At 49.3% G+C, this 11002-nt stretch overlaps 1 protein-coding gene across 2 annotated transcripts in view; it reads right to left on the bottom strand.

The window, feature by feature from the left end:
* Positions 1-1473: 1473 nt before the first annotated feature.
* Positions 1474-11002, bottom strand: part of LOC144174772 (protein brain tumor-like) — a 106421-nt gene continuing 96892 nt past the window's right edge. For both annotated transcript variants that reach the window (XM_077703649.1, XM_077703648.1), the window contains one exon: positions 1474-9459. In XM_077703649.1, the coding sequence (XP_077559775.1) occupies positions 7993-9459 (1467 nt within the window). In that variant the 3' untranslated portion in view covers positions 1474-7992. The remainder of the gene's footprint in view (positions 9460-11002) is intronic.

The following is an 11002-nucleotide window of genomic DNA, read 5'->3' as shown; positions in this document are numbered from 1 at the left end:
TATCTTTCATTTGGGCGGCGGTGCTGGTGTTCAGTTGAAGCTGTTGCGAAATGAGTGTCCACCAGGGCGGAGAAAATCCTGCGCTTGTATACAGCTGGTTTTATTGTGATGAATCACTTACCCGTTGCCTTTGCGGACCATTTTCTCTTGTACCGTTTGGCTGTTGGCATCGCACTGTAACAGCGTAGCTGCCATTTGTTCGTTCTCTTGCTCATAATGGTACAGCGCTCAACGGCATGCTTCGGTTATTCGAATATTCAGATATGCGTTATAGTAATACTAGAGCAGGAGGAGGAGGAGGAGCAGAAAACTACAGTAAAATGTACCTGGTTGGTGGGTGGGCTCCTCAGTCCAGGACAGGAGAGTAAGAGTTATTTTCTTCAATTCATGAATAGCCATCCCAAAAAGGCCAGTATGTGTTCTTTACGCCTGAAGGGGTTGGAAAACAAAAAGCTGCTTGGGCATATTCATCGGTTTAAATTCTCGTTATACTGAAAACAGGCACATGTACTATTTATTGCGTTTGCTAACGACTATATCAAGACTTCAACACAGTAATCATGGCACGACTGTTGCGGTTGAGATGTAGTTCCTTACGATAACAACGGTTACAATGGAAATTGTGGGCACAAACGCCACTTTGAAGTACTCTGGCCAGCGTTGTCTCCGCCGTTTCGCGGGGCATCCCCAAACCTCCCAATAAGGCATTTGTGGACGCTCAGAAAAGTTACTGTGTTGGGCACAGAAAAAACATCCATCTGATATAAGTCGACAACAGAAGAAATAGAAGATAGCCATTTTATTTCCTGCTGCGCAATGCACTTGTAGGGGCCTGCTGCTTGATGCGCAGCATTAGACTGTCGAGTCATCACAGGAGCTCAAAAATACTTTAGTGAAGCCTATGCATTCTTAATACTTAATACTTAAATCTTAATACTTAACCTCGCAAATAAGCTAGAAAGGACGAGCTACACACCATCTAAACGATGCTCTGAAAAATGTTGGTCTCCTCTCCTTGCGTGTTGCAAACTTGCGCAACAGCTCAAAATTATTCAGGTGTCGGATGCTGGCAAAATGACTGAATTACGGGAAATACCCTTTTTTATAGCACTAATGCATCAAAAAGGGCGATTTCCAGTACAGGCACTGCTGCTCCTCACAATCGGACGACAGCGGCGCGAGTGTAGCAGCAGCGAGAGTTCCTAAGCTGATGTCAAACATCTCACCGCCATCAAAGTGTGGTGGATGCTACAGGAGTCGGAACTGCCCGGTGAACGTATCCGACTCGCCGAGACATTCTACGGAGGGCAGCTGAAGAAAAGCAACAATTGGTGCTTGGGATATGGAAGGACATTTTTTCAACCTGCAGCGCAGGTGGATCTGCCCCGGTAAGCAATGTAGCTTCAGCAATGCTGCTCACAGCTTGTGCAAAGAATCACAGACGTGTACAGGAAAAATGAGAGAGCCAGGTAGTCACCAAAACAAAAATATTTTATTGTTGACGCGTTACCCATACACTAAATCTCAACAAAAAAGGGAGTAGACATAAAAAAGTACAAACAATGTTGGTCTAATAAGTTAGTTACATCACACACACGTGAGAAAGTCAAGGCCCGTGAGAATCGTATTGAACCTTGTACCAAAAAAAAATCACGGAAAAAAAGAACTTGAGTCGGAATCCAGTAGCGATTATTACTGGAGGCAGCTCACAGTGCTTCCTGCCAACGGCCAAACGAAGCATGCAAGATATATTTCCGAAACTTGGCGCCTACGCCACATTTTGTGTACACCTCTCAGCGTGGCGCGAGGAAGGCACCCAAAAACACTTGCGTCCATCGGCCAGCACTGGGCAGGAACTCGCGGGTGACTACGCTACAACACGCCGAAATTAGGCTTAAAGAATCGACCTTTTTCTTCACTCTTTTCCATCTTAGAAATGCCAGGTGGTGAAAAGTATTAACGCTCAGTGAATGACAACACCAACCGAAGGCCCAACCAGGAGCGCTAACATGTCCGGAAAACATTTTTTTTTAGGAGGTGCCACTCTGCTTTAACAACTGACTGTAAAATGGAGCCGCAGGATTCCGACAGAAAACACGTCGTTGCAACGCATACTTTGTTCATCTGTGCCTGCTACGGCCCTTTTTTTGTTTTTTTCTTTGCTTCCTATTCGCACTAACGCAGTTTTCATATAAACGTTTTTTTGTTTCTTCGCAGCACCAACATAACAAAACACACGATGCTCAGAACCGCCACACTGCTTATTACATCGAAGGCCTGCAGTTTTGCGTCCAATTTCGGGTAGCCGTAAAAGGGGGGAGGCCGGTCTACTGGCCGCAAGCACCGTGAGAGAGAGGCCAGGCCGTGCGCACTCCCACCTGTACGATAGCCACCTGTTCGCTGTATACGGCCAACCCTCAAGAGTACGATTGTCGAGGTGATGACGGTTTTCCGGAACTGCGTGCTGTAGAGATCTGATTGGAACAAGTAGCGGACAGGTTTAGCAAACGCCCCTGCACTGCAAGCTCCAGCGCGCACTCGCTAGGAGGCAGCGCGGTGCCGGCGTGGTCGTTTTGGACGATTACCGGTCGGCCACCTCTCGAGAGCGTTTGCGTATAAAAAAATACTAAAAGACGACCCTTGACGTTTACTCTAGAAAAAACACATGCTAGACACCATTCGTACAGTTGAAAGCAGCTTGATAGCTGTACACAACACGCAAGGAGTTCTCCCCTTTCCCCCGCTTTTCTTTTTCCACGAGAAAAAAAAAAAAAAAAAAGTGAACACCATACAATGCTTACTTTCCCCGCAGGAGAGAGAGAAACCATTGTTGGCGGTGAACCCACACGGGCCCTTGCTTAATGGCTGGAGAGTACGCAGGGGTCTTCCACACAAAACGCAGTTGGTACACTGACAACGAAAAACTGGTGAAGAAAAACGAAAAACCTGCAGCACAACTCAGCTATACACCACGGGTGAAGGAGATAATACACACACACACACAAGACAAGACAGCACCAACACTCCACTAGAAAAACACGCAGGGATGATGGAAATTCACACTGTGGAACTCTCGGTAGAAAAACTGTTTAACGTCAATGCGGAGTCACCTTGGCCAGTGGCCCGTCAACAAAGAACTCAAAATCCGCTGCCACGCCGCAGCCTCCAAATGATGAGGAACAAATAAATAACAGCTCTGAACAAGTGTTGAGCACATCTGCTGGAACAGAGAAAGGACGCAGAGACGACAAAAACGAGACTCTATAGAAACAGGGCGGGGGCAAGACGCGCAGTGCGACCCACGAGTAGCCAAGAGAGAACAGCAGCCTTAAAACACAAGTCGAACCTGACAGGAATGTACGGGCAGCCACACTGAAAACACGGCCAGACAACACGAACAGCGCACACAACTCGCACTAACGCGGCGCTACGTAAAAAAATATCCGGGGAAAGTGGGGGCAGAGCAACAGCGCCGCGTCGCTTCAGCACTGGCACCTTCTCTCCGACCGTGCGCGTGCAACGAAAGAAGCAGTGGCACTTGACTAGGCACGTACAACCAAGAGCCACAGGGCTCGCACAAACTCCAAGGCCAAAGTTGCAAACCGCTCCGGGCTGTCACGCAACACCAAACACAATGGAGAAGTGCCAATGCCGCCCCATCCAGGCTCCGCCGCCCGAGCGCCGCCCCATCCGGGCTCCGGCCACGTTTGTCCGGCCAAAGTGGTCAGTCTACGGGAGAAGGCTGCTAGAAACATCCGCTTGGGCTGTGGCAACCGCGTTGCTCTGCGAGTGGGCTCGGCGCAATTCCTTTCACGCTGGCGGCGGGAGCTATGCCGAGACATGTACGCCGCGCGGCATCCTCTGTGCATGTGTGCTGCGAGAGGTTGTAGAACAGCGTCTAGCTACGACGGGGAAGTGTTTTGCAAGACAGACCGTGAGGTGAGCAAGTGAAAACTCCTCAAAAAAGAAAAAAGAAAAAAAAAAGAACCTCCTCCTCCTCCCAAGGGTTAATAAGTGTTGAGAAACAAACACTCGAAGCAACCACCCTCTTCCCAAACAGCCCTCTACTGTAGTGATAAATGCACGTTCACACAGCTTCAACATTTCCCACATACACAGTATAAATATACGCACGCATGCACACATGTATATATTTATATATATGTATATGCCGTGAACATGGAGATAATATATTAAGAACGAGAAACTTCATCTCATGGTTCTCCTTTAAATAATAAACCTTCCAAAAATGTCAACGCAAAACAAAACACGCGTACGAAACAAGGGAAAAAATGCAAATGAAGCCATGTAACTGCAGTAAAGACATGTGGTTTTGTACTATGAAAAACCTTAAACTCTTCCGTCAAGTTGGCATTATAAACTGGAATATGTAATCAACTGTGTTCCTTGACGAACCTAACCGGCTAAAATGTTAACGAACCTTGTAGCTTGGTCTAGAGCGGAACAATTCACTCCCGGAAAAGATCTGCAGCCTGTGAACAGTTCCCAGAAGACAGGGCACAGAAAGCCTGATCATGTCCTTGATGATGGTCTATTGCTCCAGACACCTTTCCCAAGCCTGCTCAGGTGGGGCCACTGCAACAATTTAGCAACTAAGCCGTCTCAAAGCCCTGGAAGCCCTAGGCGCGTAGCAACTTCTGGCAGGAAACAAACAGAAACTGAAAGGACGCAAGAGCCAATGGAAAGAACTTCCGGAATGTCATGGCACCATAGACTGCTGGCAAAGGCCTTGGAACGACGCGGGAGAGGAGTAGAAATCGATGCGGAAAAAGCAAACGCCTTCTAGGAAGGCTCCGGATGAACACAAGCTGACCGAAAAGCAGCAGAGGGGGACTAAAGGACTCGTTAGACCGGAGAATAGCCAAGCAGGTTTTGCGTCAAGGCACATGCAGGGTTGCAGAAGGATCTACAGCACGGCCAAGAACAAAAGAGAAAGAAGAAAGCCCCAGCGAAATGCAGCAAAGACCACCAACCGGGCAGTCTTGAGTGACACTACAGGAACGGAACGTTGGTGGTCACTCAGCTCTTTCCCCATGCATACTTGCATAGTGTGGAAGGAAGAAAATGGATCGGGTTGAGTCGCAGGCTCTGCTAGGGATAGTCCGGCGACCTAAGAACACACCAGGCCTTTCTCCGCACCTTTGCATTTAGCAACAAACGACTTGGATATGTATAGATGGGGGGCGGGGGGCTGAGGGGCAGAAGGGAGAGGGGTCAACTTCTGCACAGTTCCGAGGGATCACCATGTCAAACAGCAGTGAACACACAACACACACACATGCACGCAGCACACACGACATAAGTGCACAGACAACCATAGAGCACAACAGGAAAGGATGACAACTTTCACGCGCACGTCGGCCACGCTTCCCGAGCCGTGAAGCCTGAGAAAAGATGCGCGAGCAGCCGCCCCTACGTAGCGGAACCGGCCAGGAAGAGCCCACTTTCGTTTAAACTCCCCAGTGTGCCGCCCGTCCTAAACACTGCATGCGCAAAAGCCAAGAACCAACAGCTTTGCAACACAGAAACGAGAGAGAGACTGAGATTCTCAAAACGCACGTGCTGCACAAGCTTGGCATTCACTCACTTATTGCTGAAACAACAAAAAATGGTTTATTCAACAGAATACTTCTTGTGCATGAAGAATTATACAACTACAATCCCATCTCGCTTCGAAGAAATAAGTTACAGGGGTAAACAACATAGCGTCCATATTTTCTGGCCGTGCCAAATGCAGACTGCTATACGTTGGTCGAAAAAACCTTGAGCATTACACACGCCTCACCTGCTACACCACTTCGCGCAAAGCTGCATTATGCCACCAGCCTGCAAGTAGCGCTGGCTGTGTTATGTATAAAAAAACACATGTGCGCTCGTATTCCTTCACAAACAACAGTCCAGGGACAGATTAAAACAAAAAAGGAAAAATATCTAGAAGATTTTTCGGTATAACACAAACTATATGAATGGCAGTAACACTTAAATGCAAAAATACTAAATAAAAAAAGAAAGATCTAGAGCAAGTGAAAAGAGGAGAGAGAGCAGCAGCAATAGCAAGAACAAACTGCTTTCTTTTCACATTATAAAAACACAAGGCTGGGAACTAAAACATCCTTTTTAAACAACACAACTCAATTAACAAAAAAAGTAACCGCCATAAAAAAACTCCAGACCAGACAATGAGAAGGGCTTTTCCTCATTGTACTCAGCTATCCATTTGTTTCTCCCAACATCCTGTTTGGTTTGTTTTGCCCTCCTGGATCAGGCAGTAGTAGAGTGCAGTCAGACAGGCAGACCCTGATGACTAGCCCCAGGAGGAAAGATGAACAGAAAGGGGGGAGGAGACAACCCTGCGGGGTACCCTCCCAAACTCGCTCACACACAAGCTACCTGTGGTCGCCCACGCTGTAATAGACGTGCCAACTACCGCCGGGAGAACTGTGTAAAGAGGAACTGGTGGTGTGGCCGCCAACTTTGGCAAGCAACAGGTAAGGGTTCACAACTGCCAGTATGCAATTGGGAAACAAGAGATCCCCGGGTGTGCAACATTCACGTGGTTCTTCGCTAGCTGAAACAGGAGAGAAGTGGGGGATAAAAAAATAAAACAGCATGGGGGGTTAATGATGATGCTTGGCACACAACTGCCTTCTCACACACCGGCGCAGACAAAAGTGTGGCCACCAAAGAAATCAGCAGTCAGGCACACACGCACGCACACACCCACAAAGCCCATGTATAACAGAGAGTGGGCTTCCATTTTCACGAGGAGAGGAAGAAAGAAGACCTAACAAACGAGAGGAGAGTAAAGACCGTCGTTAGTCGATGACTGGCCCCTCAAAAAATGCGCACGCGCAGCATTTACGCACCAATGGCGGCCGCCTGCACGCCGCTGGCAGATTGGAAAATGGCAGTGCGGCATTTCCCACACCATCGCTTCTTTTGCGAGACCTGCCCAGGACACCTCTTTGGCATTGACTGCTGTCCGACCCTTGATCTGCAGGACTTCCCGTAGACATTTTGTTGCTTAGCTTCGATTTTCACTTGTGGTCTGCCATTATGAGGCGTTTGTTTTTCTAAACATTCTGCTGCACCATTCACGGTTTATGACTAGGACCGTACACGAAAAAAAGCTTGTAATCTCAAAAAAAAAAAAAAAAAAAAAAGCTCTCCTAGGCAACCCAAACAAACAAGACCTAACAGAGAGAGCCTAATAAACATCATCAAACACAAAAAATCTAAAAGAGTGGCAGGGGAAAAAAAGAAGCCAACCAAACAAAGGGGTGCTATAAAAACAGCAAACATACTTTAACCGGACACAAAAACTAAACAAAGGGGGAGCTCGCAAACCAAAGGGCATAATCATGTATTGTGTATGGGTTGAGGAAGTCCCACTAACCAAACAGTAAAAAATGGGGGAAATGTAAAAACAACACAACAACTATGCTACTACTCAACATAACAAGAGCCTCTGTAGATTACATGGTTTAAATAAACAATGACACCATATGCACTAAAAACCCCCAAATAACTTAAGTAGATCAGATCAAAGAAACAATGTGACATCAGCCACGACACATTGACCGGCAGTTCGTCATAAGACAAGAAAAGAGGGCGCATTTAAAAAGGAACAGCAAAGTGGTGGTGTTCTTCTCGATAAAAGACTGCCAATGGATTAAACATGTCCTCCGCAGACAAAAAGAAATCAATCAGAATACTGCCATTTATGTTGCCATCGTGGCTAGCCAACTAACAGATACCCCCACTCTTATCCAAATAAAATAAGGGGGAAGGGCGTTCTGCTCTCCCCGTTTTCTTCGTTACAACACTTCGTATCAAACCAGTTTAAAAAGAGCACGAGGCATTAAAAAAAAAGAAGAAAGAGGTGAGGAAGAAGTAACGAAGAAGGGGACAGAGAGAGGCCCGTGCAACAAGCCGTGGCACAACAATTGGGTTCGTCCCTGCAGGAGCCCATCAGAGGCTGCCCGGCGGAGGGGCAGAGGAGGCAGGCAGCTGCACGTAGCGGTAGACGTACAGGCGATAGTCCTTACTGGCCAGCACCACCGACCCGTCGTCCATGAGGGCGACATCGAAGCACTGGGCGTGCTTCACCTTGGACTCGAGGGCGTTCACCAGCTGTCCATCCTGGGTGAAGACGGTGACGTTGAAGTTGTTGTGGTTGTCAGCCACCAGGATCTCGCCCCCCTGGTTCATGCAGACCCCGATGGGGTAGTTGGTCAGGCCCTCGCCCCCAATTTGGCGCAAGAAGGCCCCGTCGTAGTTGAACACCTTGACGCAGTGGGCCCGGTTGTCTGAGATGAAGATCTCCTGCCGGTCGTTGACCACCACCCCGTTGGGGAACTCGAGGTGCTTGGAGCAGCCAAATTTCTGCAGCACGTTGCCGCTCTGGTCGAAGATGATCACCCGCATCACCTTGCACTCGACCACCACCACACGGCCTTTGGGGTCCACGGCCACACCCCGCGGGTGCTGCAGGATCACCGCCCCGAACTTGCGCACAAACTGGCCGTACTGGTTGTAGATCTGGATCTGGTGCGTGGGTGACCGCTCCGTCACCACTATGTCCCCGGACTGGCGCACCACAGCCACCCGGTTCGGGTACAGCAGCTGCCCGTCCCGCTTGCCACACTCCCCAAACTGGAACTTGAACCGGCCTTCCCGGTCGAAGATCTGGATCCGATGGTTGTTGGTGTCTGCCACCACGATGTCGTTCTGAGCATTGACGGCCACGCCCGAGGGCTCTGTGAACTGGCCCTCCATGACGCCAAACTCGCCAAACTTGCAGTGGTAGATCATCTTCTGCCGCTTGATCTGCGACTTGAGCGGGTAGAGCCCTACACCGGAGCTGGCTAGGTACTTGGATGACAGCTCGGCCAGCGCGTTCTGCGGCGGTGGGGCGGGGGTGTCCGGGGGAGCGCCAAAGTCCGACCCGTTGTGGAAGATGTCGCCGCCCCCGCTCGACCACTTCTCGTACGGGCTGACGTCGGCGAGGCTTGTTGAGAACGGTCCAAGGCTGTTGGCGGAGCTGAAGCGCTTGGAGAGGAGGTTCGACTCAAAGGGAGAGGTGGGGGGAGGTGGGGGGTGGTGGCCGTTTTGGTGGAGCGTAGAGCTGCGGTCCGCCGGACCGAGCACGACACCGTTGGGCCGGGCAATGGGCGGCTGCCGGGGAGCCCCTTCAGAGGCTCCGCCCTGCTTGATGTAGCCGAAAGTGTTGCGCACGCCAACCTGGATGGCCTGGTAGTTGGACACAAACTCCAGGTCCATGCCGTGGAGCCCGGACTCTGGCCGGAAGGACAGGAACCCCTGGAACTTGGCCTCCAGCAGCTGTTTGAACACAAGCGCCTCCGTGCTCGTGGAGAACCGGGTAAGCCGCTCCACGAAGGCGCACACCTGGTGGATTCGCTCAATGGTGTCTTGGACCTGAAAGCACCAACCAGTCACCGTCGTTAGGAGCCCGAGTAGAGTATGGCGTGATTTTCCAGTTCAAAGCAATACATGCCTTGAGAACCGTCCTAGGAAGTACGAAGTTAAAAAAAAAAATCCTACAGTGTTGCTAAATAACATATCTATCACCATGAATCTGCACGAGGACACTTCTGTTCATTACAAGAACGTAAATTTTATGGCCTAGATACACTAAGTTGTCTGGGAATTGACCTGTGCAAGGAAAGATATTGAACTGATGCAAGGCTTTCTTAGAATATTTGCGCTTTCCAGCATGGCACAAGACACAGGAAATTAACACGGAAATATCAAAGGAACAAACAGCATGTGAAACTAAGCTAAAGCTGCAAATGGTATTCAGTTTTCCTGCCTAGCTGCTGGCAAAGAGGAGACTGCAGATTTGACTCCAAACTGTTCAAATACAAGTCGCTCTCCCACGATGTCTTTCATGGCGATGGATGTAACAAGTGCAGAAATCCAAGTATTGTAGCTTCTGCCATAGTAGAAGACCTGCAGTCCTAACATCGCGAAGTAAGTTAGAGGCACCAGATGTGCAGTAATAGAGTCCTTTTGCCTGCTGGAGATGCCCAGAGAAGCCATGCAAAGAAGTCAACGCTACCTAGTCTCCTAATTCCCCGTGGAAGCAGATTGAAGCCAGCCGAAGTTGGTGCTGAGCTTCTTTTACAATTAAGTCACGCCAAAAGTTACACCATGAACCTGGGTTTGTGAAGCCGACCTGTTATAGCAGCAAGACTGTGCCAGTGAACTGCTGCAAACTTTGTTGATATACCGGCTTGTGTGTGTAGTTTGTGGCAGGAGAAATGCTTCCAGTGACAGCGCTTGTTTCTCACACACTGGTCTTACAGACAAACCCATCTTGCTAATGCTACAAGCAATAAAATTGACAGTTGGGCTAGTTGGTTTTGATTCATTGCAAGTAGCGCTAGAGACGGGACACAGAAGAGCCGTCGTGTGTGTCTTCTCTTCTGTGTCCCGTCTCTAGCGCTACTTACGATGCTACAAGCAATGTAACCTTTAAAGGGGCACTGACACAAAAATTTTGCACCTTGTTTTTTTTTTTGTTGCGATAAGTCGCTAGTGACCTACTTATCACCTGTAGAAACCTTATTTGCTTCAGCGTCCGACGGTTGTTTAATCAGAGGCATTTTCAATGCGGCCAGTCGCAGTTTCGGTTTCAGCGGGTGCCACGAACCGATGGATTTTATGTGAACAAAGCTGACCACGTGACTGTCGGAGAGATATCACAGAGCAGAGCTGCCGTAGCACTGTCGAATCCGCATCGACGGCAATTTCTGCGAATACCCCCACGTAATGATGTCGTGAGCCGCTTAATTAAAAAGCGACCGTGGACGTTATGCAGGCGCTGCGAGTGCAAATACTACCGCGGCTAAAGAACGACGCGCGACGCTCGAGACAGTGGGTGGCAAGACGCGCGCTGGGAGCAGCCGGCCGGTCTGCCTACAGGTCCGCCTACACATGTGTTCGGCTTAACACTGCG

The sequence above is a fragment of the Haemaphysalis longicornis genome, unplaced genomic scaffold, assembly GCF_048455015.1.
Source record: "Haemaphysalis longicornis isolate Haplotype H1 unplaced genomic scaffold, Haemaphysalis longicornis Haplotype H1 scaffold_3, whole genome shotgun sequence".
NCBI classification, from domain to species: Eukaryota; Metazoa; Arthropoda; class Arachnida; order Ixodida; family Ixodidae; genus Haemaphysalis; species Haemaphysalis longicornis.
This window is presented reverse-complemented; position numbering and strand designations above follow the sequence as displayed.